The sequence below is a fragment of the Elaeis guineensis genome, chromosome 2 (assembly GCF_000442705.2).
Source record: "Elaeis guineensis isolate ETL-2024a chromosome 2, EG11, whole genome shotgun sequence".
Taxonomy (NCBI): domain Eukaryota; kingdom Viridiplantae; phylum Streptophyta; class Magnoliopsida; order Arecales; family Arecaceae; genus Elaeis; species Elaeis guineensis.
Genome location: NC_025994.2, coordinates 78,048,915 through 78,076,884, shown reverse-complemented (window position 1 = coordinate 78,076,884; position 27,970 = coordinate 78,048,915). Strand labels below are relative to the sequence as shown.

Sequence of the window (27,970 nt, the reverse complement as noted above, 5' to 3'; positions counted from 1 at the left end):
AATATTATTTTTGGATAATTTCAGAAATTAAAATAAAATTACCTCAATAAACTAACCAGTAGAGTTGATGGAAAAGCTTTCGTAGATCATGTATTACGAGTCAAGAGATATTAATTATAATATTTTTAATCAAAAGTTATTGGGGTATAAATTAGAAAAATGAGGTGTTATTTGCATATTTGTATCTAAACATAACGAGTTTTGTACGGAGCCGAAACTGCATGCAGTAAAAAAAACAGGAACACCGCAAACCACGCTCCCATTGGAACTTGAAGCTAAAATATATAATTGCTTCAAACTCTTCCCTCCCTCTCCCAAATACCTTGGACCGCTATAAATTTATCCCTCCGTCGTTCCTTCACTGCGTTTCTCGTCCCAGAGGCCCTATGATCCTCAGGTCAATCCTTCCATTCCCTCTAATTACTCCACATCACCTCCCCTAATTTCAGGCTCCTTCTCTCCCCGCTTCCCCCTCCCCTGTTCTCCTTCCCCTCTCTTTCTCTCTCTACCCCTCTGCGCTGCTTCTTGATACGTGTTTTTGAATCTTTTGACTTCTACAAGAAAAACAAAACTAAAATCCCAAAGCAGTAAGAATCTTACAGTTATATGTCGCCGAATCTCCCTTAACTCTTTCTTAAACTCAAGAAGATCTCCGGACGCGAAGAAAGTGACGGAAAAATCCTCAGAAACAATTCATAAGTAGAAACGAAAACAAAGAGAGAGACCAATTGGTATCCCCCTCGATCCGTTCCTTCCCAATTATTCCTATATTTCCCATCAAAGAATCCAATGCCGGATCCGGAGAAGCCGGAAAAATCCCATCTTGGCTCCCTCCGCCGCTCGATCTTCCCCTCCTCCCCTCGGTCCCACGGCTACAGGCCTCGTTGATTTTCTTGCATGGGCCGCGCCTAGAAACGCCGGCGACGACGACGACGGGCCGGCGAAGAGAGGCGGCGGAGAGCGTGGCGGCGTCGCCTGCTACGATGCGGATTCGGTTCTCGCCGAGCATGAGAAGCATCACGTTATCGAGCAGAAATGGGCTTCTCGACTTGATGAAGGTCAAGGCCGCAGCTCGCCGGATCTCCTACCGGACCCTCTCGCACACCATCCTCATCCTTGCCTTCCTCCTGCCTTTCGTCTTCATCCTCACCGCCGTCATCACCCTCGAAGGCGTCAACAAATGCTCCACCTTCAGTAAGCCTCCCATCGAGTTCTTCTTTAATTGCTCGACCGAAGTCTCGGAATGATTTGTATAGATTTGGCATTGAATTGTTTAGGTTTTGGAGTGTCAAGGATCATCACTCTCAATTTTGAATGGCTGAATTTGATTGGTTTTTAAATCTGAATTGCTACGTTTGATATCAACGTATCATTTTTTTTTTCCTTTGTCAAATTTTTGCCTCTTGATCTAGGTTTTGATAATTTTCTGGTGTTAGTTGCGCTTGCTTCTTGTATCTAGCGTTGGGTTGATCTGTTTTCGCAATTTAATCTTGGTTGGGTTTAGATTTATGGGGTGTGTTTGTTTCTTTTCTTTTCTTTTGTTTTTTTCTAAGTTCTGTTGAATGAATTCAGAATTTGAATTGTCTAGTTTAGTTTGGCCCATGATTTATTTTTGTTCTTCCATTCTTAGTGTCTTAAGTAGTGTCAATATCTCAAATTCTCCATCTTTATTTACTTTGTGGTACTATTTGTTGTGTCTAGATGCTTCTGGATTGGGATGAATAAACTTTTTTAGCGCAGTGGGATTTTGGATTGTGGTGTTTGATGATGTTTGTTGTGTATCCCACATCCCTTCCCAGCTGCAGTAATTGAGCTGGTACTTTGTTTCTTTCTCTTACCTTCAACCTTTTTCCCGTCCTCCTTTGGAACTATATCATTAGTATTAGTTAACCCTGAACTTTTAGGGTTGATTGGATACTTTTCCTGTTTCTGGTAGATGCCTAATTGGTATGGATTTTGATTTGATGTCTAGCTGTCTGGTCCGGATATGTATTCCTACACTTCTCCTATTTCCTTGGGATCTTTAATTTCCTTTCCTATTTGGACACACACACACACACACACACACATATCCCTTTTATCTCATTTTTTCATTTGAATCTGGAGCATTGATTTGTGAACCTCCATACCATGATGGCGCAACAAGAATTCTGTGTTAATATTTTAGTATCATTCTTTTTTTTTCCTCCATATTTTTCATCTTTATTTATGTTTTCCCCCTTTTTCTTTATATTGATTCTGATATGGATAGCTTTTCCTTGGAACTAGATACAAATTCTGAATGTACAATTCAATTTTCATTTTTGTTTTCTTAGGGATTCTTTGTTTGGTTATTGTTGACCTGTTTGTTTGTTAGTTGTTGAGTTGCAGTTTGTGCTCCGAAGACTTTCATTGACACTACCGATCATCGCCTTATCTTCCTTAGTTTGTTACTGTAGCTTTTTTGCAATTGGATGAGATGGATTTATTCTAAATAATTTTGTGGAGTTCTACCGCTTGGTTGAATTGCTATGTTGGGTCTGGACCATCTCTTTTGCTGCCAAATTATAAGCAATATATGCAAGAGACTATGCTAGCTTGGTTACTAGTCCAACTTACGTGCATGGTTTCCTTCATTGTCATTTTGCCACCCTCACCATGGTGTCATGTTTCACTTTGTGCTTTTCCATTTCGTTTAGTACTTCTAATATTTTTTTTAAGTCAATTTTTTCTGCATTTTAAGGCATTAAACATTTTTTGGTTGGCACCCAATCTTTAGCTAGTTGTTTGAGCCTCACTTTCTAATTCTTGGATATTCACATTATATACCAGTCATATTTACCATATTTCAGAAAATGCTGAACTGATCTTTTGCATACAGAGTAGTCTCATCAAGTTTTATGTGGAAAAATTATTGGTTCTTCCATCTGCAAAATCTGATCACATTTGTTAATGAGTATGTATATATGTCTTTGTATGTATATGTACATGCATATGTCAATTCAATTAAGCAGTAGAGACTCTTTCAGCTGGCATTAAGGGCCTCTTTGCTGATTTGCTTCAGTGGGATGGTTCAGGTGTCAATGCACGATCATCTTGATGAGTGTTTATGCTGTTTATATGAATGGATCTGGTTGCTTTTTTGTCAAACTGCAGGGTTTGCTTTTGTGCAATATACTAGCTGGGTGAGTCATATCCATTTCTTATAAATATGCTCGATTTTTCCCCTCCAGATTGTTTGGGAAGACGATTGGGTCCAAAATTTCTTGTTAGGGGTGGTGACGATTCAGTGGTAATTATCTGTTTTCAGTGTTCAGGTCTATGGTAAATAGATGGGTGTACTATTAAAAGTTGTACCTTATTTTGGATCACCTGATTGTACTTGTGCAGAGGCTTGTGAGAGATTTATACAAGATTCTTGATCAAGTATATTCTGAGGAGGTTCCAATTGGCTTGAAGTTGCCAGAATCATTCAGGGAGTTTCTTTCTGAAATGAAGAATAATCAGTATAATGCCAAATCATTTGCTATAAGGTTGAAAGCAACGGTATGCAATTTATTGTATTCATTTTTGTTTTTCACTGGTGTTTTTTCCCCTATGACTTCTATGAGCAAACACTCTACATAGGTTAATTCGCTTTTGGCTCAACACTGTATTATCTTACTTGCATTTCTTAGATTCTTCATGTTGCATGAAGTGCTGCAAGTTGCAAGTATTTGGTGGAAATATTGTTACTTTGTTTACACTTTGTGGAGCAGCTTCAGCAGAAACTATTGCATTTTTCAGAAAAAAATAGCATCTTCTTTTGTTTTTATTTTTTAAAGGATGGAAGGAGGCCTGATCTTACTTTAGTTTTCTCAGATTTCCCAGAGGTTTTTTTAGAGAGGATATAGATGGGTAATGAAATGATTATATCAAGGTTTCAATGATGGTGATATTCTGTTATTAGTGGACCCTCATGAAACTGTTGTTGGCTGTTATGACAGTTATAATGGCCCTTATTTGCCTCAAAAGTGGCATTTCTAATTTTTAGTATTAAATCAATCACTTTTTGGCCGTGATAACATTTGTATAATGTAAATAATAGGAAATAATGGGAAAATAGTGACATTATTTTTCTATTAACTGGTCACTGGATTAATTTCTTTTTTTTTTTCCAGACTGTACAATCTCTTTTGGAGGGAAATTTGATGCAAAAAATTGAATTTTGGAAGGAAATAGTATTTTATTAGTGAAAGGTTCGAGGGAAAATTACAGCCTTTAACTGCATTATAATGGACCATGATAATGCTAAATAATGTGTTAAAATGGCTCTTATCTTTTCCCCTGTTATTCTATATGTATAATGTAACAGTGGGTGCCCGAAACCATTATAATAGCCACTGTATTTTTATGACGGCTGTTATTTTAAATCTTCATTTATATATCACCTTATGCTAATATATAAAACTACCAACCTGTATATAAAACTACCACTCTGGGCTATAGTGCCTTGGTCGATGACCATGCAACAATACATTGCATGCCTCCTGTATGCTTCTAGTCATTCTGTAAACTTTATGCTATAAGAACAACCATAACCATAAAAGCCACCTTCAAAGAAAGTAAACGTTTCCTTATATGCGTATTGGTGTATATGTATATGTGTTTGCATGTAGATTCTTGGACCTAACAATTGTCAACTGGATAATTAAATCTCATACAATTGCATGTTATGTTCTGCTGATCAGAACACTAGGATACATGAACAGCCTTTGTTCACCTACGATCTATGCGCATAAGGCCATAGGGTTGAAACATGGAAACAGTCTCTTCACATGCAAGGATAAGCATGTGTACATTTGATCATCCCTAGGTCCTGCAATGGTGGGGGCCTTGTGCACTGGGCCATCCATTTTTCATCTATGTACCTAAGCACACGACCTTCCAACATAGGATTGTAATACTTAAATGCTAAAGAAAATATTAATAGAAAAAAATGCTAAATTAAATAACCTATCTGATAAAGACTCACATTTATCTGTAGGATTCAAGGATTCGCTGTCCTGTTTTTATCTAAAACTGCTGCCTGTGTGTTTCATGCTCTCTACATTACATGCAGGAGAAATGTGAATGTGATACAGAGGCTTAGTGGAATTTGTTTGGAATATTGGATGGGAGATCATGGGCTCCTGCGAAGATCTATGTCAGATGTTCAAATATAATAGTTGGTCATGCTGCAAAATTCAAGTTGGCATGTATTGACCTGTGTGATTAATAAATTTATAATTTCTGAGCTACATGCAGTGTCGCACTTCTAAAAATATGTTTATAAATTCCTTTTGGATGCTAAACAGGGAAGAGATCCAATGAGCTACTATTTTTGGCGACATTTACTCTTTACACAAGTTCTCTTTTTTTCTTGAAAACAGGGAATAGTAGTTAGTAGATGACCACAGTTAGCATATAACCACTGTAATCTGATCAGTGTCTGTGATGAATCAACTTTTAATTTAGTTTGGGTCAAAATTAGGTTTGCTTTAGTTATTTAGTCTTTTTATATTTATTTTCAGTTGATTTCTATTTATATTGAGTCTTAGGTTTCTTTTATTTAATTTTTTATAGGGATTTGATGGCATGTTACTTGTTTCGTAGCAATTTTCATACTGGTTCTTAGATCTAGTTTTCTAGCAGGTTTTGAAGTCCTATGTAAGAGGATTATCATCTGCAGGTCCTAGTCTGGGTTTAGGTTGGATTAGAGAAAATTTAACTTCATTGGACTTGTGACTTGATAAGATTTTGATGGCCTTTTATGCGATATTCTATATGAATTTACTATATTCATCAAGTCTTTAGGTTTTTTTTTTTTTTTTTAAAGGAAAGTGATTTTTTTTTTTTAAAAAAAAGGAATCCCTTTTTGAGTCAAATGATGTAAGTTAGAATCCCAGGTTTATTACAATCAAGTTGAGAGATCGTCTATGATTAGGAAACATGTTTTAGGGTCATAAGAAAAGAATTTTCAAATCTGTCCAGATCTGAATTTTATTTCAGCATATAGCTATTTTATTTGCAGCCCTAGTTCTGAGAGCTGCATCACATTCTCTCCATGATAATCCATTTTTATCCGAAATTAGTTAATAAAACTGTTGCATTCAATTATTTTGTGTTTGGTGTATCCTTTTGTGCTCAGTTTACTTTAGTGAATCTTCAAAGAACTTTCTTTTTCTGGCTGACTGTTTGTCTCGTGCAGATGGAAAATATGGATAGTGAGGTAAAAACATCAAGGCAGGCAGAACAGTTGCACAAACATGTGGCAGCAACTACTATTCCCAAGGGCCTTCATTGTCTCTCCTTGCGTTTGACTGATGAGTATTTGTCAAATGCTCATGCCCGGAAACAATTGCCACCACCTGAGTTGCTACCTTTTCTATCAGATGACTCTTACTACCATTTCATTATAGCCACTGATAACATCCTTGCAGCCTCTGTTGTGGTCACCTCAGCTGTGAGATCTTCATTAAAACCTGAAAAGGTAGTCTTCCATGTTATCACTGACAAGAAGACTTACCCAGGTATGCATTCATGGTTTGCTTTGCACTCAACATCCCCTGCCACTGTTGAGGTGAAAGGTGTTCATCAATTTGATTGGTTGACAAGAGAAAATGTCCCTGTTTTTGGAACTATAGAAAATCACTATGGTGTCAGGAATCACTATCATGGAAATCACATAATGGGTAGCAATGTAAATGAAAACCCAAGGGTTCTCATTTCAAAACTGCAAGCCAGGAGTCCAAATTATATTTCCCTGCTCAGTCATCTCTGCATATACCTGCCTGAGGTAAATGTCTTTTTGCTGTGATACCTCTTCTACCGTGTTAACCATGTTCAACTTTGGATAGCAATTTGAAATTTGAGTTCAAAAGATGTTGAAGTATGCATTTAATATAAAGGAATAGCAATTGAACTATAAGCAACTGCAATAAAGATGCTTAGACCAGGGACATTTTTAATCTGAATGGTAACTAGAAGAGAAGAATAGGAATATGTAAAGAATAAGTGGGATAACCAGTTGAGAGAAGAAAGAGGAAGAATTATTATGGGAAATGCTAAACAGATCTAGAATATGTAGTCGAATCTTTCATTTACTTAGGCATTCTCTAAATTTGGGTTAACACGACAAAATGTTTCTCAGGAAACAAAATTTAGAGAAATTATTTTTCTTACTTACCATGCAATCTGACCAGATTAATGAGCCTTATGGATTTAAAGTTGAAGAATACCAAATATTTTATGACATCTGAGTTTTTTACTCTAAATCACAAATGCTATATCTGGCCCAGAAGACTCTTGTTTCTTAAACTTTGTCTTTTTGCTGACAGATGGTGATAACATGCATTTTGTAATGTGTTAACAGCTTTTCCCAAACCTCAACAAGGTGCTGTTTCTTGATGATGATGTCGTTATTCAGCGCGACTTATCACCATTGTGGGAGATTGATCTTTCTGGAAAGGTAAATGGGGCTGTAGAAACTTGCAAAGACAAAGATGATTGGGTGATGTCTACGCGTTTCAGGACATACTTTAATTTCTCCCATCCTCTCATTGCCAATAATTTGGACCCTGATGAGTGTGCGTGGGCATATGGGATGAATATATTTGACTTAAGTGCATGGAGGAAGACAAGCATAAGAGATACATACCATTACTGGATGAAAGAGGTAGTTTCTTAATTCATTTGCCATCTCATTCATTTTTTCTATCTGCATTCCCAATTTTCAGTGGGGAAGATGTTGCATCTTCTTTTTCTTCGTCTTGCCTTTTTCTTTTCCTTCTGAAGTTGGCTTTTCATAATGACGTTATGTACTCTCACGTTCCAGTAGACTAAACCAATGTAAATTTAACTGATATCTGCAATCATTTTCATCTTCAGTAGCGCATGCATAGAAACTTTGGCTAACTCCAGTTGGTGCATCAGATGCTTGTTTTGGTTAAATATTCTCTTTTACAATCTATGCCACAATTTTAAACAAAATCTGATGGAATTAAGTGGAGACTTTAAAGACTTGTTGTTTGAAAAAGAGATAGCTGGACAAGCTTAAACATGTTTTGTATTAATGGTAATTTACTTGCTGCATTTATTTTGTGTTCTTTCTCACCCAGAATACAAACTTTGGTTCAAAACATGCAGAATATTTTGTGATTATCTTTTTCCTCCCAAACTTTCACAAGTCCATGACCATATACTTCCATCGACCCTTTTAATACAAAGTTAGCTTTTTAAATACTAGTAAGTGGCTCTATAGTCTATACTTATCCTTTCATTTCATTCGCTCTCTGAAATGATGCTTCAACTTATCCTTACCTACAAAAAGATCTTCTTTACTATTTCACAGCACAAATTGACACTACCATGGTGATATTAATGTCAGTTGGTCTTGGATTCACCCATTCTCTAGCCCATGTTCTTTTGCTGCCTTTTTCAAACAATGGCGTTATTGGAGGAATTGTTACCTTATAAATGACTTTCCTGCCCAGCCACATTGGGCACACCAGGATTTAAGTCACTTGGATAAAATTCCTTTATGGCTTCAAACTTTTGCTTACATTTCTTTGGAGAAAACCCCTGAAGATAATCTGAAGCTTCATATTTGATCAGTAATATCCTGGGTTCTAGGTTGGTTGAATGATGGCTAAGGCTGTACAAGTATTTAATTTCAGTAGTGGAAGGGTATTCGTAGGAAAATAGAACTGAGTCCTCTGTTTCTCTTTGCTTGTTTGACAAAAGTCTCCTGCCTTGGGGCTTTTACGCATGTTTAGGTAACATTTGGGGTAATATCAGTGATAGTTAGAAGGCAAGGGTTTCACGTTGGATTATAATCAGGGCTCAAGTGTGAAATAACAAGGGTTTCACTTTGGAGTTTGGACTATGATCAGGGCTCAAGTGTGAAATAAATGAGCATTGCTTTGTATAAGAAGCATTTTAGTTTTATTGTTGATTTGCATAACATGCATATCAAGATTGTAGCGCATAGTCTACTGAACTTGAGGTGCAGGATATAAATCGCAGTTGCAGTCAGGTGGATACATGTATTACACAAACATATAACTTGCATCAACATTCATCCAAATACATGTAGCAGGATATTTTTCTTTTTGACTGAACTATTCCATGCAAATCCCTATCAAAACTATAGCTGTAAAGAGTCCTTGTAAGCTCATAATTTTCCTCACCCATTCTCACAACCTCATCCAGGTAAGTGCAGCCTTCGCCTTCTAGTCGATGACTTTTTAACACTAACCTGAGTCCCCTCTTACAAATATTTGTTGAATTATACCATCGCATTTAATTCTCCATAACTTAATCATTAGTTGCTACAAACATGCATTTCTTTTAATGCAATCATTTGATTCATTTCTAGACTTCTTGATGTTATATCTAACCACCTCTTATTCTCATCTGCATGATGCTTATGCCTTTGCCCCATCTATTACTCAATATTCTAATCCAAACATTATGAACCTTATTGTCATAAAACCTTCTCGTTATGTCTTAAGGACAAGATTTTATAACATCCCAAAAATTCACCTCATCCTTGTTGCCTTAATTTTGCTTGTTGCATGTTGATCTTTCTGTTTATTATTCTATATAATACAACTAAGGTAGAAATAGCAATCTCAATGTATTGGGGTAATTTTTGATCAATTACAACAAATGCTTGTTCTTTCAACTAAAACTTCTTTAATTTTTAAATTCCTGCAACGTTATCTTTGTCAATATGTAATGTTGTTGAAGAGTGCTACCCTGCACCAGTCCATTCCCCACTTAGAGCAACAATTCTTTGCAGCAATCATAGATTGGTGTGATATACATGGGGTACATGTGTGTCAGTTCGTGCCTTGGGTACTAGTCAATCATTCACGAACTTTCGTACAAAACTAGTGCTCTAAGTGGGAATGGATGCAATACCGATAGTTACCATCTTATATTGGGCACATTGTACCAGCCGATACTTGGTACTGGTACTCAGGATGTTGAACCGACCCCTTATTGGGTGTAGGGGTGATATACAACATGGTTCCCCCATGGGGTTTGGTGCTGAGATTGTGAAGTGTGAACTTTGATGTCTGTGCCATCTTAGTTTGCAATCCATATCATTTATTTATTTTTGTCTCAGTTGGTGGACTTCCTTTAGTTTTTAATTATAAATCCTAATTGACTACTTTAATGCACATAAAACATATTTTACCTATATTTCCCACTTAAGTTAATCCATAAAAATCATAGTTCTTGCTATAGACATGGATTGTCTTAATTCTCAAATGCATGCGGTGTTTAGATAAAACCCTCCAGCAACCTTCTATTTCATCCAATGAAGCCAAATTCTATTAGTGTGTTGTCCATTTCTCTATAGAGCATAAGAGCAGTCCCTTGGTCACCATGCTTGGAACTTTCTCTTGGCCACATATTCCCATGCTTTCTCCCTAGAAAGGTTTAAAGCTGTTAATGAGACCTTACGATCGACTTCCTTATGCTTAAGGTAGTATTTCTTTTGGGGTCTCCTATGGCATGCTTTCCTTTACACACCTTTAAGTATAGACTTTAGAAAAGTATCCTCTCTTAAACACATTGATTATCCAAGGGACTATGTTTGGATAGAACTCCCAAAGCAATAGAACTTACGTTTGATGAGTTTCGTACTAGTGTTTCTTCGAATACATGTTCATGTAATCTAGTTGTAGTTCCAATGAATGTTTGCTTGAAGGTAATGAAGGTGAAATATTGTTGACCATGGTAAGTGCTTTGGTTCGCTTGGTTTGGTCCTACTTTGATTGGGTTGGGTGAAGTTGGGTATGACTTGACCAAGTTATGTTAGGGCAAGCGAGCTCCAATGCAGTTAAGTTTCATGATCAGGTCAGGTGCGGTAAGTTCTGTCAATTCTGGATAATTGGGGCTTCCTATTTTATGCACTATTGCATCCAGCTTCAAGAATTTGTGTTAGATACTACATATCCAAAACAACTACGTGTTAGACACTTGCATACCTACCAAATTCTTTGGTTATCACGTCAAAATTTCGGTAGAGAGTTAGATATTTTCAACAATGAGTTTGATATGCCATAATGATGAAAGAAACAGGTTTTTATCTATTGTTAGTAATTAGTCAAGGATGTAGGTATTAAAGTAACCATGCAAAATGTCATTTGTCTTGCGTCCTTAAGCTAATTGGGGAGTTTGGATGATCTTTTAGTGGTTTCTTTAAGCATATATATATATAGCTAAATTTGTTTTTGGCTATGGTTCCCATATCTCCCTTTGTTTTCCTCTTGTCAAGTCAGATTTTTAGGACATAACTGAATCTGATTCTTGTGTCAGTATCCACAAGTAGTGCACCACCATAGGCTCCGTATTTTCATCTTCTCCCAGTCTTTAAAGCTTGAAAAAACAAGATGGTAATTTGGAGGGATTTGGAAGTCCACATCTCCACCTTGGTCCCAATCACTTAAAAGAAGGTAAAGAGTTTTGGTTGAAAGTTGCAACTTCATGGTTAAATCTAGTTTGGGGTAAGCAAGAAACAAATGAGACCAAGAAGCAAGTCTCAATGGTTGATTGTTTTAGAATAAAGCCAAAGCTACCATTGGGAGACCCTTTATCTTTGATCCATCAATCTTGGCTGATAGCTTTCTAATTAATTTTTTGCTAGTACCATATGACTTAACAACTTACTGAATTAATGTTTTCCATATTTTATCCTTACTGAATTGACAACTTACTCTAATTAACCTGTTTTCTTCCATAATTCTTCAAAGTTCAGTTGGTATATCATCTTATCTAGCCCTTTATCTTTTATATGCATTTTGAGCTGCCTTAAGTATAATTATCTGAGTTGTTTGGTAGTCCATTTACATACTTCATGATTATTGCTCTGCTTATAATTTTCCTTTAGTGTACTTCAATGAAATTGGTCCTTTTCTTTTCAAATATCATAATAAACTATTTTGTAAATTTCCTTCACTTTTTTTTTTTTGAGCTCATCCTTTAACAACCATTTACATTATGCATTCATTTTTTGATTGAACTTATAAATAACATCTGAAACTGAAACAAGAAATGATATATGCTACAGAAACATTAATTTTGATATCTTTCACTGTTGTCATGTATTTTACAATATTCATGTATGTAATTTTGATTGACATTTTATTTCTTGCTTTTGTCTTCGCTGGTTTCATTAATTTGGTGGTCTACTTTCTTCATGAGCCACTGTATCATATAGTTCATTTTGGACATGCATAGACAATGCTACATATAATACTAGAATTTTGATAAGAGATCAAGTTTATGTTGATTGAGATTCCAAATTTCCAATAATGTTTTCTTATGTGAACCGAGAATTAAGAATAACAGGTGTCCCCTTGTAGCCCCAAATATGGTTTTCCTGTTATTCTGTACCTGTATTATAGTTCTCATTTACAAATACTGCTGATAATATTTCCTTTTCTTACACCATCTTTCACCAAAGGGTGTTATCCTCCCCAAAAACAGTGCATTAGTTATGCTTTCCTTCATTTTAAATATGCTGTAGAATTCCTTGTTAACTTTTCTGGTCATCTTTTGAATATATCTTGCTAGAACGTGTGCTTTTAGCTGCTGATGCACGCCATAAATGTTCTAGAATGTTGAAAGGGAATCTTACTAACCATAATGTTTTAACAACTGTGTTGCACATGCTTTGGAATCTTGTTCCTGCTGACACTTGTTGACCCCTTTTTGTACCAAAGCAGAATCCATTGCTGCCTTTTTACTTTCAAGATCAACCTTGGTTCATCCCACCATAGTCTATTTATTATTTCATCATTGATTTTCCCTACCCCTTCTTGGATGCAGAATTTGAAATCAAATCTGGCATTATGGAAGCTTGGCACGTTGCCACCTGCACTGATAGCATTCAGAGGCAACGTCCATCCTATTGACCCATCTTGGCACATGCTAGGCTTGGGTTATCAGGAAAAGCCTGACATTGACAGTGTCAGCAAAGCTGCTGTGATCCATTACAATGGACAATGTAAGCCATGGCTGGAGATTGGCTATAAGCACCTCCAACCATTCTGGACAAAGCATGTAAACTACTCCGATCACTTCATAAGGAACTGTCATATCTTGGAGCCCCAGTCAAAGACCAGAAGGCCAGAGAGCATAAAGCAGAGAGGAGGGTAGTATGAGAGATGTAGCCACGATCAACTTTTTGCATCTCTAAGTCTTGCCCTTCATTTAAGCATGTCAAGGAATTTGTCCCATGAACGATGCTGTCAAGATCAGGAGTTGTACCTTCCAGCTGTTTCCCTTTAATAAAATAATGGCTGCATCAGTGGTGGCACAGGAAGTTTTCATTTTGTAACAAAATGATCAGCGTTCCTCATACTGTAAGTACCTGCTAGGAGCATATAACCCCACAATTTGGGCACAAATGGTGCTTTTTGAATTGATGGGTGGAGCAGCAGTCTACATGATCTCATTACAGAAGCATGGATTGGATTACATCACCATCTTTTTTGGTCCTGTATTTATCTTTTGTAGAGGAAATAGAGATGATTGTGATAGAAACCCCACACAATTTGGGGATTGTAGGATATTTCTTACTATTCATAACTCATAAGAAATGTGTAGATAAGTCTTTTGCTTAGCTTGCTTCCCTCTGGCCCTGGGCTATCATTTGTTTCATAGGTTTCCAAGTCTGTAAGCGAGCCTCTTACCAGACCTGTGTAATCTTATATAAAAATTCCACCTCATGGAGGAAGATGGCTGTCGACAGCTAGTAGAGGAATGACCTCGATTAGGGAAAGTTAAGGTAACTGGGTACAACTCAAACATGGCTGCATCGAGTCGGATTCACTGGGTTGTTCTGGTATCCCATGATCAACCTTTGCAAATTTGTAGGTTCTGAAAAACTGTTTACCATTCAGCCTGTATTAATTTGATTTGCTCAGCTGAATTCCCTGCCGTGTTTTAAAAAGCATCAAAAAGATTAGTTTGAACAGGTGGGTTAGATGCATTATTGCGTTTTAGCAAGTTGATGCTGCCACATACTGGCTTTTAATGGCATTGCTGTCTTTTGTGCAACCTGTTCTCCCAACTCTCAACTAGTACATTTAAGTGAGAAGCTGCAAAATTTCAGTTTCAGGCCTTGCCACTTCTAATTATAGTTGCAATGTAAATGCTTCTTGATCTTAGGTTGCGTTTGGTAGTTGCAATCTATCTAGATTGCCGCAATTTAACATGGGCAACTACATTATTGCATTTGGTATATTTTTTAAATGGCAATCTAGATTGTCTCTCAAGAAGCAATCTAGATTGCCTTGAAGAGAAGTGGCTATTCAGATTACCATATATTTGATAATGTTATAATAATTTTTTTAGACAAAAATATCCTCAAAAAATTATCATGTAAATCATTTTTTTCACCCTTTTCTTCTCGTGAGGAATGGGTTGTCTTTGTGAACACCGATCGATGGTGCTCGTCTTGACGAACCACCCTGTGCCAGGGGTGCTCGTATGACGAACGGCAGAGCTAGATGATAGATGGCGGTGGGATGTGAGCCGAAGATGCCCTGCTCTTGCGGGTGGCGGATGAAACTCTGATGAGGACAAGTTGAAGTGATCAGATCTGAGGGGATGCAGAGATGGAGGCAAGAGAAGAGGAAAAATGTGGCCGCCAAGCTTACGAGCTAGATGGATGAGTATCGTGAGGAGGGCGAGGTCAGGACAGACACTGTCTATCGACGTTGAGGGGCGATGCGGGCGGGAGGATGGGGACGTTGGGGGAGGTAGATGAGGGTGGGAGGAGGGGAGGTTGAGGGAGACGCAGTCGGCGTCAGGAGGGGGAGGAGGTGGGGGTTTTGTGGGTGCGGCGGAGGTGAAAGAAGGGAAGGAGAAGTCGAAAGGGGATTTTGTTGTTTGAATTTTTCGGATGCGGGTGGGAGGGATTTTTTTTTTTTGGGTGAAAGGGTGGAACCGTGGGAGGACTGGAAGGAGGAGCTCAAGCAATTGTTTAAAATTGGAAAAAAAAAAATTCTAAGAGGCTGAAAAAAGAACAATGAGAGAGATGATGATGAAAATATTATAATATATAATATTTTTTATTTTTTATTTTAAAAAATTAAAATTTTATACACGAAATGTGATTTTTAATAAATTTAATTTAAAAATATTTTAAAATTTTGATACTATATGATCAATAATCTGATTGTCATACCAAATATGCAATCAAGATTTTCATTAATTTTACTGCAACATTACCTACGTGTATCAAATACAGTAGTCAACATTACTGATAATTAATGATGACAATCTATCCTACAGACAATCCAAATTATCTTTTAAAATTATCCAACGATGCACAAAATGCAACCTTAAGTTTGAATGCATGCCAATTAAGAATAAAGATTCTAATCCGTTTAGTTGCTTGTTTCCCCCATATACAAACTGCTGATTGAAGGTCCAGTTGGATGGTTCTGATAATTATCTGGTTGCGGTAACTTCTATGTTGAATATTAAAACAGGAGTGATAAATAAAGCCGACCAATTAGGTTTATCAAGCCGATCAATTAGGCTTGTCTTTGACTCAACTCGAAATAAAGCTCTAGCCTCTCTACTTAAGCTTGAAATAATGGTAAACAAACTAAGCTTGATTCCAGATTTGAAGCTCATAATTAATTTCAAATCAAGCTTGATCAGACCCAAGCTTGACAAGCTCAACTTGGTTACGCCCCTACCTTTTGTCCTCAGCTGCTTAAATGGTTCACTTGGCCATAGTTTAGGTTACAGTATTTGAAAAGCCTTCTAAAACTGGAGCCAGGGGCAAATTCACTTTTATTTTACCAGTGAATGCACCACTCGGCACCAGACAAGATGATGATCCAGTTAAAAGCACAGTTGAGGCTGGAAGCCAGTTTTAAACGTAGCTGATCATGGAAACATGAGACCAGCTGGCAGCGCAGTTGCACCAAACCAAAGGATAAATAAATCAATAATCAAGCTTCTTTCACCTTCCAACGTGAGAGCTCTAGAACAACTGTCTCATTTCCTGCCCTATTGGTGCAGAACAAAAGCAGGGCAACCAATTAATGAAAGAACTATAAAGATGATTCCAACCTGTCACATCTTATCATCCCCCCCCCACCCCCGCTATTTTATCATCTGAATGCTGTAAAGGGCTGCCATCCGTCCATTTGAGCCCGCAGATTTTCTCCAATGAAAGATTTGATCTTGTTATTTTTTGGCAGTTTTTCCGAGGAATATATTCTAAAGTTTCTAACCAGATTTACAGCAACGACGGAAAGTCGGAACAAACTGATCAGAATCTGTTCTATCTGGCAAATCCCAGAGGAAGTATTTGCTCAGCAAGGAGAATATATGCACAGCACTAAGAGCTGCAAAGTAAAAGGGGCACATTTCTTTTAAGCAGGCAAACCTCCTAGTATGACCTTCTTAAAGTAGCATGAGAAGGCCTAAAGAAAAGAAATAGCACATTCATTTCCACAATTACAATCTTTTAGCCAAGCTCAAAAGCCAACAGCATACAGAAACAAACCTAGAGCTGGGACACAAAGGTGAATAAAGGGAGATCCTTACCTGTGTGCAAACAGGACTAGAATGGGAAAGCACATCCCAAACTGCTTGCCCCTCACCTCTTTATAAGTCTTGAAGAGCTGCCACCAAATAAACCACCACAAGCAAGCGTAAGTCTCCAAGCTTGAACACTGGAGTGTATCTCTTCCTGCTCGAATCCATCTCTCTGAAACACCAGAGAACTCCGAAGATCAACCGAGGTGCATCATCAGAATAGAAAATTTGCTGAGAGATCTGAGGTACTTCATTTATGGATGCATCAGGAACTAGTCTATAATTTTTTTTTTTTAAAGAAAAAGAAATAGGTCATGTGTTTTAGGTAGTGGAAATGTCAACTTTTGATCATTATCATATATGTGTACATCCTTAGAAATTGTTAAGCTTTTCTTTTTCATGTTTATCTTGGACAGCTAAAACATCCAATAAAATGCATACACGAGAAGTGGCTGGTGATAAAAGATACTCCATTCACTAGAAACACGTAGGAAATGAATAGATCATATGTATCAGGGATGATTCTTTTACAGGCAAAAATATGTCATTACTTCAAAGAGTGCTTCATGCACTTGCTGTAGTGAACAAGCATGAGAACAATTATGTAGTGACTTTAACATCATTGATAATTATTTACCATTTTCTATTTTACCTTCTAATGCTCTGGTCTCTTTTGTAGGAGAGGGAAGAATACCACCACAATAAGCAGTGTCCTTTAAGATAGGTACTCGCCTGAGTTATTTTTTATTATCTCCATTAAATAGGGGAGTAGTTCAAGAATGTTTTGGGGTTCATTTTGCAAAGCACGAGACATGAAAAACCTGCTTCTTCTGCCTCCCATGTCATCTTAATTAGTCTTTACTTTTTGTTTAACTGGACAGCTGTCAACATCTATAATATAATATAAAAATCATAATTAGAATCTGCACCTCTGTAATCATTCAACTTTCCATACCCACCCAAAATTTGTTAGGCCGTATCAAGCCTTCATTGATCCTAATAAATTTATTCACCGTTTCAATGAATCTTTTTGATTATCTACACCATTATGTTAGAAAAGCTTGCTCCTTACTCCCTTGCTTGAAACATGAGTTAGGCACTTTAGGTCTGCTGCTCATATGAAAGAAAAAAAATCACTCATGCTTTTTTCCAATATAAGCAAATTATTTGCAGCATGTTATGGTTTTCAAAATAAACTGCAGTCTTGGACTGCACAAACACACAAAAAAAAAAGTAACATATTATTTTCTGCAGAGAGAAGGAAGCACATAACTGATCCTAAAGTTGGTTAACCAGATAATGAGTCAGGTAGAGCTTTCCAGCAATGGAGAATTTGAGATGGCGATTGCAGCAGCTGCATATGCCATTGCCTCAATGAATGAAGAAAGTTTCATGAACAAGAAAAGTCCACTTGAAGGAATGAAAACTTCTGATATATCCAAAAGCAAAAGAGAAGGAAACACAAGCACACGAGTATATTCCAGAGGGCCTCTTAGATGGTTCAGTAATAAGGAGGCAAAAGATGACAGCAAATCAGCAGGTAAATCTCGAAGATCTTTTATAAATGTTTGGCAACTTGGAAGTAGGCTAAGTTGGATATTATTTATAGTCTAAAATTTAAGCAGTAATATGACACATATACAAGAAACCTGCATTTACCTGTCCGCTATCAATGGGAAAAATCAATCTGATATAAAACCACTCTCTCCACATCTCAAGCATTGGTTTCCTTTGTGCTTCAGGTGACAACATTACGAGGAAATCATCAATTTCAGACCAAAGGATGCAGAATGATTCAACTCTTAATCGCAAAAGTACAGAAAAGACAACAGGTACCATCCAACATTAAAAATGCCAAAACCTTCACTGATAAGTATCTAACTGACACAGGTAGCAAGAAATTTGGAAGTGGAAATGAAGCGAGACTAGGGCCAAAAGCTCAATCCACCATAAAACCTACAACTTCATCATCTAGTATTAAGAAAAAGGAGGGGAACTCAGCTAGGTCCAACAAATTGGACACAGAGGCAGATGCTTGGGAGAAGGCAGAGATGGCCAAGATGAAAACACGGTAATAACAGTTTGGCAGGTTCTGCAGATTTATCATTATCTTGAATAGTGCTATGGCACCATACCTAAGTGTCCGGATTTGTGATTATGATGACTGCTTTCAGGTATGAGAAGATGAAAGCCCAAATTTTTGGTTGGGAGACTGAGAAGAAGACAAAAGCAAAGCGCCGGTTGGAACAAAAAGAGGTCTACTCTTCTTCTTTTTCTGTTTGTTTTGTTTTGTTGCGGTAGTTGTTGTTGTAGGTATATCGATAATCATAACCATCAAGCCTCAGACCATGTATTCAAGGTAAGTTTTATGAATCAATTGTTTGGTCATTCTTCCTATCAAGAGTTGCATTGCCTGCAACTTTCATTCATGTACCAAAGGTCCTCCCTCCTCCTTCTTGGCCTTTTGAGACAAACGTGGCCCTTACCTTTATCAAGGCCTTCTAAAATCTCTATTGCTCATGGCTGTACCATCTTACTGTGGTCTCCAACACTTTGCTTTGAGAGATGCTTGTCCTGTGTCTTTGGTACCTCCTTAATAATCATTCTTCAGACTGTACGGCACTATTGGTATTATTTTTGCCTTATAAAACCACCTTTTAAGCCTAGGAGGAATGCATCAATCACATTGCATCCCAAAAGCACTGCATACTTAATCCATCCAACTCTAATTTTTAAGATATAATTAACTATTTATTCTAAATCCAAGATAACAACAATTTTCAAATTTTATAATATTTATCCATCATTTACAATTTCATTGCATATATTATGTTTTGGTTCTACTAGTTTTAGTCTGTTATCCTCCAAAGCTCCTTGTAATTCCACTTCAGCACTCAACCTTATCCTCCTCCCATAAATTAGTATTATATCATTTGCAAAGCTCCCATGTTTCCTCCTTTTGAATATCATTAGTAAGTTCATCTGTAACAAGTGTAAAGAGTTATCTTGTTTAGTACTAGCTCCTCTTTCGAACCCAATTCATTTGAAGTTCAGTTGTCTTACCATGACAACTAGTGATTGCTACTCCAATATACATATCGTTCAAAATATTCATCCAACCTTTAGGCACATCTTTCTTCCTTAGGTTTTTTTGAAACGTGAGACAAGAACCTAAAAGGTAGTTCCTTTAGTCAGTCAGTCACAAGCAAAACATGACGATATGGAAATGGAAAGAGATGAAAGCTTGCATTTTATCTTTCTCTGAGTAAAAGGCCAAAGACGTGAAAAGAAACCGGAAAACCAGTTCTTTTAGTTCTTTGGTTCACAAGAAAATATGACAATATGGAAAATGTTTATCAATTCAGAGAACCTGCAGTTTCATTTTCCACCAAAAAGGGCCAAAAACTGTAGAGTTCAATTCCTCTAGAATTTTAGAGCAAACTAAATAACTGGAATGACTTTTGCTTCCCAAGGAAGAACTTTTTGTCCTTTTCCTTTCTCATAAATATCCTATAGTAAATTGACCATAAATGCCAACATCTTTTTAATCAGCACTCATGATACCTTATTAATTCCTATGTCCAAATTAACAAATCATCATGAAGATTTCTTCTATTCTATCTAAATATTTCAGTCAGATATCAAACTTGCAAGCACCATTAACAGATCTAGAATATACCATCCAATTCAACCAGTAAGCTGGTGAAACGGTGCTCTATTCATTTGGATTGGAACCCCTAAAAGTGTGAATTTCATTGAACTGTGACTTTTGCAGCTTCAACAAAGGAGTTATAACAAACTGATACACATGAACCAATATGCATTCTTTTTTTATTTCTTTCAAATCTTTCAGTGCATTTTCATAATTTGATGGATTTAGATATTAAGGAGAAAAAGAAAACTCTGGATCATCATCTCCTCAAAGAGCCTCAATCTTAAGAGCAGAAGAGGGGTGCTCATAACCTCCAATGCAAATGATGGTCAGGACTCAAGAACCACTGTGGCTAGTAGGAGTGCCTTAAGGTAATTGACATGGGTGAGCTGATTAGTTGAGATGGTGTAGAGCTTGACAAAGACGTGCTCACCAGAGCCAAGGAGGATAAGGAAGGGAAAGTCCCAAGACCAATAATGTGGAGCACAGGGGGCAAGTGGTGTGGCAAAAACAATGCAAGGAGGCATTGCCACTCTGGGTGAGGTCATTGATGGGGTCATGTTTGGGAAGTTTCATTCTAATGTTCCATATGCAAACACCAAAATCGAATTCATCTCCTCATCTGGGAAAGCTCCTCACCCCCTTGCCACTTATTGTCTTCCTTCTATCCTCACTGCCTCAGACTCTCTATCTAGGTGTGTGATTTATTTAAGAATAGAGAACATTTGACAGATGGCTGTGATCCATCAATCAAGACTATTTAGAGATAATAGACTTCTAGTTTATGCACCGCTCTTCCTTCTCTTTCCTAGTAATTAATTCAATAGTGAATAAGGAAGGAAAGTGTACTTATATGATCCAGGTTAGACACATGTTTGCATTACATATAGTGCAGAGTTTTTATATTTTTATAACATACTCTCTGGTTTTCTACAAATTTTATTTTTAATATTTTAATGGTATATCCTGTTGACCCATGGTTGAACCAGTAAGCCAACTCCATTAGCCATGTCAATCTCTGGTCCAGATCCGATAACTTCCAAGCATAAACACAAACTAGTTGTCAAAAATTCATGCAATCTCTTGAGCGTTGTTCCATCACTCAATGCACTAAATCTATAGAATGGCAATTTAGTTTTTATCAACAACCACTGATCAAATTATGTACAATATGTTCTCACACATGAATAATATCACCACAATACTTTTCCAATGAAGATCATAAAACCAAGTTAACGTAATGCTTCTCATAAACATGTAACTTTATTGCCTCAACATTCACATCCTTTCCAAGGCCACTCATACTTCAGTAGTTCTTGGAACTAAAATATTCTATGGACCCCACCACTTTTACCCAAATCATACTGTCTTCATTCTTAATGCATTCAGCTTAATATTTCTCTAATTTGTGTCTCCCTTGTCCTAGCTAATCTGTATGCTTATTTCTCACCTTTTTTTAGTCCTATTATATACTTCAGTAGTTCAACATGCCTCCTATCATGTTGACATTAAATGTGTTTGAATTGTAAGCCGAGTAAATTCTCAACACCAAATATTCTTCCACATTCTGAACACAAACATCACAATAATAGTATTTCTATTCATAACAAGTGCCTGAAATGATGCTTTACTTGTATATCAGATTTTTTGCAAAGCTTTTCTTCATGAGAGACCAGCCTTCTAATTGCTGACAAAAAGTAAACACTCAATTATGACTTTGTAACCCTAAACTCCTCTAAATCAGAAGAAAGTTTTAAGTTCAAATTCCAATAACTGCCAGCCATCTGCCAACATACATTGAACAATTTTTCAACAGCATATGCTAGAAGTTTCTTCCGATAATATTATGAATCATATTGTATGTTGTGACTTGGTCCAGTGTTTGAAAAGAAACTAACAGATTCTTCTCCCAAAAGAATTTATTATTACCTTGAATAAGCTCCTAACAGCCTCCAGTACATCCTTTTCTCAATGTTTTCAAAGTTCTTGTGATCAGTCATTACCTCTTTCCTCTACAACCTCAAAAGGATTAGAAGGATGCATAAATTACTTCAGACAAGCTCCCCATAATAATCAAAAGAATTTGGTCCTTCGTGCACAAAGATGAGGCCAATGAGATTGCAGGTTTATGTTTTGACTCCAAAATATTGAAAATATAGCAGGTTCATGATAACTGGGAAGATTTGTATTTTCAATTCAGTGATAGTTTGTTTGTTGAGATTGCAGAGAGAAACAGAACAGAAACGAGCAAAAGCCTTGCAAGAATATCATAATGAGATATCAAGAATTGATAAAATTTCTGCCGAAGAAAAAGCACTTGTAGACGAGAGAGAAAGGAATGAAGGACACAAGATAAGGGAGATGGCAAAACAGATGAGAACAACAGGGCGCATCTCTCATGCATGTCTCTGCTTCTGAATCACTAAGATGATGGTAGACCCCAGTGTCCTCGATGATGTCACTTCATCTTAGCCAGTCGCAGGGAATTTTTCTTGCAAATCATCAATCATTCTGAGCATAAGAAGGGAGATAACAATAAAGCTAGTGATAAATGCTGTATATTACAAGAGATATATTTATATTTATGAAAGATTTTTATCAGAAGTGCACCTTTAAATATTTCTGAGCATGACCAAGGAGGGAAAAAAAGTTGAGTAGTTCAATGAAAGACAGATTCTGCAAATGCCTCCAATTGAACAGGCAATTTCTCTTGAAAATGAGAATAACATTGAGTTCCAACTCTTATGCATTATAGATGTTGAAGGATATGAAACTTCATATAAATATACAGGGTACATGCACAAGAAAGCAGAAAAAAATAAGTTGCAATAAAATGAGCTGGAAGCAGCACCTACCGCAATCTGATTTGAGGTAGCAAACACATTGAGAGACCAAAGAATAGTTTTCTGTATGCTTATAGACCCAAGATGAACTCCCATATAACCTTACATGTAGCCAGTACATGAGCAAGTGATGGTCAAAGCCAATAACACTTACTCTAATCATTTTTCGTCAAAAAGTGTCCAATAAGATCCTTAATGAATGCAAAATGCCAAAAAATTCAGACTCTAAATGCTTGATCACCTGTTCAGAAAAGAAAATGATGGGTCCTTCCATCCTGGTAGTATTAAAACATGTAGAGAAGGTTATATGAGAGTCCTAGATCATCGCAACCTGAAAATCAACTGACAATCCTTAAATGACATGGGACTTGGTTGTGTTGAGAATTTCAAAATTAAGAATGGCAAGTTATAAATTGTTACGTAATTGGAAATGTGGAATTAGTCTAAAACTCGTTCAATAACATTTAAAGTGATTTATCATATTAAAGCCTTAAGAAAGATGCATTCTGATGAGAAAATAACATCAAGAGGGACAAAATAGCCTTCAGTTGATTGCAATAACATCTAAACCTTGATTTCATTCCAATAGTCAACGAAGCAACCATAATTTCAATAACAATGTAACAGTTACCACATGTAAATGTTAACATGGTGCAGTGAGGTAGCTAGAGACAATAAATGCTGCACGTGCATACTTAGAAGCTTGACAAAACCAAACTTGCCCTTGGATTTTTTTCCCCGCTTCCAAATAACCAGCATAGGCATTTGATCCAAAGACAACAAGTTTTGATGAAAACGACAATTTAATTTGGTGATTTTTCTAAGGCAAATATCATTTATTTTGTATTTTAAAATGAATGAAGTTCCTTATGATACCATTTATTTATTATTAAGGTCAAGATAATGGGTTTCATCATATTCATGTCTCAGCATACTAAATACATAGTGGTAGAAGAAAACATAATTAAGAGGCATTACCTAAATGAAACACAAGAAATCACTCCAGTTCAGATGCCTCCTCAGAATCAGATAGGGGTAAGAGAGTGCAGATCCCAAGCATATGCCCATTAAGACACACATAATACTCTATGCCATCATCATAAGCACCCAACCTGTGACATGCACTTTGGGGTATCATCTTTGCCTGTAGCATGCTCCACAACTTTGCCTTACAATATGGACAAACCTCAGTGGCATGGAGCTTGGCATCCTTGTCAATTAGCATCTTCCTAACTCTTGAAATGGAAAATGATTTGAAGACACCACGAAAAAACCCAACATCACCCTCCTCTCCTTGATCAAGATGCTCACAAGGGTCTGATACATACAGCACATCTGACCTGCATTGTGGAAGAAGAAAACTTTTCCCTGATGTCCTGGAGAATCGTGTCGGTAGACAAAATGACCCGGGATATCAATGCTGTTAGACAGACCACCTTTGCTGCACCCTGAACAATAAATGAGAAGCTTCCCAAGTGCTTTCCAGTTCCCATCAACATTATGACTGCCACTAGACTGCAAGTCTAGCATCATCTTAGGGGCTCGGGTTCGGCAGAACTCTTTCCACAACACTCTCTTTGCAATTTCATCAAACCATTTGCAGACACAAGACATTTTTGCAATCAACCTAGGGTTCCAATTAAGGTGTCGGAATACTAAGAATATTGCATCCTCACTTAAATGACCTTTTGTGCATACACATGTTGCTGAGTGTGTACAGCGATACTGCTTCGCTACCAGCATTGTTACAAACTGTTATAACAAGCAGCTGTAATCACGTTTTCATTGCTTGATTCTGTTTAAATTTCCCCAAAAAGTCATCATTAACCATTGACTTATTCCATTAATGGTGTTGATAGCAATTAAAAATCTTATATCTTTATGAATATAAATAAGTTCAGTCATATAAAAAGCTAATGCATTATGAGGACTAAAGACATTCAACAAGGAAAAAACGGGAAAATGAGAAGTGCCAAAACATGGTTAGCTAAATCCAAAAGTAATTGTTACAACTACAAGCTCCTACTGCTTAAACCAAAAATACTTTTGTTAAGTATGCTTATTTTGATTTTTGGGTCTAACTGGAACTTATATAGAAAAATTTGTGCAAGTTAAATATATTGACTACATCCAGAAAGCATCTAGTTCTTTTACAACATGTCATCTCAATCAAGATAAATTCAGGCAGTGAAAGAGTTCGGTTGCAGTGAGGTTCTACAAGAAAAAAATCAAATATTTCAAATCCATGAACAGAAATTTTAGTAGTTGAATACTTTCTTTCTATATGCCCAGTGTAAGGGAAACCATAGTATCCACTTGGAAGGTGGATTATTACGGATGACAAACAAAAGTTAGGCAGATTTAGTAGGAATAGGTTAAAATAGAAATGTCAATAGCAAAAAGTTCACACGCTTGGATGAGAGCAGAGAAGCTACTCTCAAAGATAATTCCATCCAAAAGGACAGAATATAAACTTTTGCTTGACAAAGCAGCTTCTATTTTTTTAATAAAAACAAATCAAATAACATGACTTTAACATAATCACATATCATTGACAATAAACAGCAAACCCCTAGAAATATTTTTGAAGATTTCATTACAAGGGATCTTAAATACTCTTCATTATGTTGCAGATTATTTGTTGCAGAAGTTCAATCACTGTTTACAGTGCTGCCAAACTGAATAAGTATTTGAAGTTGTAGTTAATCCAATATGCCTATACTGCAGGAAAAATGCAAGGAACCCAGGATAGTCAAATTAAACCAACAATATCTGCAGAATGGACATAACTAAACATTAGCGTCCCATTTAATGGTGGAAGTTAGCCAAACTAGCAGTAGGGATTTCTAATATGCTGACAAGAGAGGAATAGACTCTTAAGTGCTGGTATATAAATGAAAATTCAGCTGCAAAAGACCAGTAAATACTATGCAAAGAAGCTTCAACATATTTGTACTTCAGTCCACCATGTTCATTTTTCCATTATTCTTGCTACAAATTTCCTGTTCATGGCAATAACATTCTAAATTCCGAAACTATGATTTGAAACATGTGAAATATAACTTGGCAGGATTGTCTGAATAAAGCAAAGCTTTGAAAGAATGTACAGAAATTCACAAAAAAAAAAAAAAAAAAAAAAAAAAAGCTTTGACCCACCATCCATCAACCATCAAGTACACCTCTTTGTCCACAGATCATAAGGTCATATGTTAGAATAACTACCATCATTTTCCAAGGACTAAAGAGATAACATAGATGGCTGCAACCTGTTTTGCAACTGCAATGAAGCACCAACTAACCAAATTAGATTGTTCTTCCATTTCATAGATGGCTGTGACAACTACATTTCCATCCAAACCTTGGATTGCATTCTCCTCCCATTTACAACACCACCATCATCTACTCATGTGCCAATTAGTCAAGCTATAAACCACGTTCTACTCCTTTTGAAATATGAGGTTTCCATATTTTTCTCAAATTAAAACTGCCTTAAGTCTCCCACTTAAGCAATACAGTACCCCGAAGCAAATCCGTTATACTTTATTTAAAATCATATTTTTTTTTTTGTTAATATTTACATCTGAAAATATGGTCTTTTACTTTTTTTTTTTTCTATTAAGGCATGGTGCGGCACGTCGTGGATCTTTTATCTTTATCAACAACATGTTTCCTAAACCCCTCCACTTCAGATTCTTTTGTAATTTGTATCATAATATTTTCTTTTCCCAAATAGTCAAGCAGCAACATGAACAGGAACAAAGTCCACACTACACATCCAGTCCAATAATATCAAATCTGTTCCATGAATAAGCTCCATAAACACATCAGTTAAAGATTTATAAGCTTTTCCTTTCCAAAGATCTGTTTGTGACCTCAAACAACAAGAAAAAAAAGAATCTGAGAAAAAAGTCTTTTCGATTTGCACCTAGAAGTCGAAATTCCGACATTCCTAACATCCTCAAGACTTTTCCACATTTAGCAATTTCTAACAACATCCACAGTGCATGCAAGATGTGCATCAAATTTTTCCCTCTTCCATCCCTGAAACTAATTTCCATTACCCAAATCCAAAGCCTATCGAATAAAACAAGATAATCACATGAAAAAAAAAAAAACACTACAAATCAAAAATTTATGGGAAAAACGACATTTTTAAGAACTTAAACCAAGAAGAATACGAACAAAATTGTTTCTAAAACCCATAAAAGTCCTCACCTCAGCTAGAAGATAGCTTTCCTTTTCCTTCCCCTCCTTCTCCCCTCTCTCTCCCTCTTTCTCTCTCTCTGTGAGCGTGCGTAAGCCTAGCAAAGTACCGAGGGGTAGCCTAGAGAAACCTTCAGAGTGACACAATTGACCTCCATCCCCGACAGAATGCGAGCGACATTTGCCCAAACTCGGGGGTATCTTCGTGCACGGAGGGCGAATCCACCCTGCCAGGCGTCAGCTGCCAATGGTCTCTGATTGGTTGTTTCGCTGAAAGACAAGATTTCCAGACGCCACCAGGGGAGAGAATTAGATTGTGGCTATCTGATGCCTCCCGTTGTGCCGGCAGAACACGGATCTGGGCTTGTTGGCTGAATCATGGCCTTCAGCTTCTGTGATCAGACGACGCTGACCATCTGATGAATGGCCGTCTTCCTTTTTTTCTTTCTTGTACCTGGGGGTTATGTTCCTTGTTATGTGGCAACAGAAAAATATTGGTGATCCTCTAATATCTCTATTGATGAATGAAACAATTAAAAAAAAAAAAAAAGCCAACCATATAAAACTCCAAATGTCTTTTTGTTTTTTGATAGAATATAAAACTCCACAAGTTTGGTTAGGAGAAGATTGGCACAAATAGAAATAAATAACTCCTATTTTAAGTATTTGATGGGGAGAAACTTTTATTTTCATT

General features: G+C 36.8%; 3 protein-coding genes and 1 long non-coding RNA gene across 7 annotated transcripts; 2 read left to right on the top strand and 2 right to left on the bottom strand.

Annotated features, from left to right (window-relative positions):
- Positions 1–332: 332 nt before the first annotated feature.
- LOC105058034 (probable galacturonosyltransferase 13) lies at positions 333–13,639 on the top strand. 3 transcript variants are annotated; one of them, XM_010940804.4, is made up of 6 exons: positions 333–1,194; positions 3,213–3,271; positions 3,370–3,525; positions 6,209–6,796; positions 7,373–7,675; positions 12,844–13,639. In XM_010940804.4, the coding sequence occupies exons 1-6, from the start codon at positions 984–986 to the stop codon at positions 13,171–13,173; spliced, it is 1,647 nt and encodes a 548-aa protein (XP_010939106.1). In that variant the 5' UTR covers positions 333–983; the 3' UTR covers positions 13,174–13,639. The 3 variants fall into 3 exon arrangements, with proteins under 3 accessions (XP_010939106.1, XP_029124316.1, XP_073107992.1); XM_029268483.2 differs by having other exon boundaries at positions 1,010–1,194; positions 3,136–3,271; XM_073251891.1 differs by lacking the exon at positions 3,213–3,271 and having other exon boundaries at positions 1,060–1,194.
- A 2,740-nt stretch (positions 13,640–16,379) lies between these two features.
- LOC140855646 (uncharacterized) lies at positions 16,380–23,308 on the bottom strand. Its single transcript, XR_012138599.1, has 2 exons — positions 23,086–23,308; positions 16,380–16,750 (listed from the first exon to the last, which is right to left on the bottom strand). It is a non-coding gene; the product is annotated as an uncharacterized lncRNA (long non-coding RNA).
- On the top strand, positions 16,688–22,834 carry LOC105058019 (uncharacterized). 2 transcript variants are annotated; one of them, XM_073251890.1, is made up of 7 exons: positions 16,688–16,823; positions 17,258–17,302; positions 17,833–18,118; positions 18,321–18,392; positions 18,469–18,649; positions 18,753–18,834; positions 22,457–22,834. In XM_073251890.1, the coding sequence occupies exons 3-7, from the start codon at positions 17,878–17,880 to the stop codon at positions 22,646–22,648; spliced, it is 768 nt and encodes a 255-aa protein (XP_073107991.1). In that variant the 5' UTR covers positions 16,688–16,823; positions 17,258–17,302; positions 17,833–17,877; the 3' UTR covers positions 22,649–22,834. The 2 variants fall into 2 exon arrangements, with proteins under 2 accessions (XP_073107991.1, XP_073107989.1); XM_073251888.1 differs by having other exon boundaries at positions 18,321–18,410.
- A 694-nt stretch (positions 23,309–24,002) lies between the features above and the next one.
- On the bottom strand, positions 24,003–27,681 carry LOC105058023 (EID1-like F-box protein 2). Its single transcript, XM_010940790.4, is given in 3 exon segments — positions 24,003–24,465; positions 24,468–24,868; positions 27,289–27,681. Coding segments are annotated over 2 exon segments (744 nt in total). The 5' UTR covers positions 24,817–24,868; positions 27,289–27,681; the 3' UTR covers positions 24,003–24,070.
- Between the last annotated feature and the right edge of the window lie 289 nt (positions 27,682–27,970).

Bases quoted from the DNA above. Each gene is read 5' to 3' on its own strand.
- LOC105058034 (XM_010940804.4), top strand. From the start codon at position 984: ATGCGGATTCGGTTCTCGCCGAGCATGAGAAGCATCACGTTATCGAGC. The intron at 1,195-3,212 runs GTAAGCCTCCCA...TTTCCCCTCCAG, and splicing joins CAACAAATGCTCCACCTTCA to ATTGTTTGGGAAGACGATTG. The intron at 7,676-12,843 runs GTAGTTTCTTAA...TCTTGGATGCAG, and splicing joins ACCATTACTGGATGAAAGAG to AATTTGAAATCAAATCTGGC.
- LOC105058019 (XM_073251888.1), top strand. From the start codon at position 17,878: ATGAGTCAGGTAGAGCTTTCCAGCAATGGAGAATTTGAGATGGCGATT. The intron at 18,411-18,468 runs GTACCATCCAAC...TAACTGACACAG, and splicing joins AAGTACAGAAAAGACAACAG to GTAGCAAGAAATTTGGAAGT. The intron at 18,650-18,752 runs GTAATAACAGTT...GACTGCTTTCAG, and splicing joins ATGGCCAAGATGAAAACACG to GTATGAGAAGATGAAAGCCC.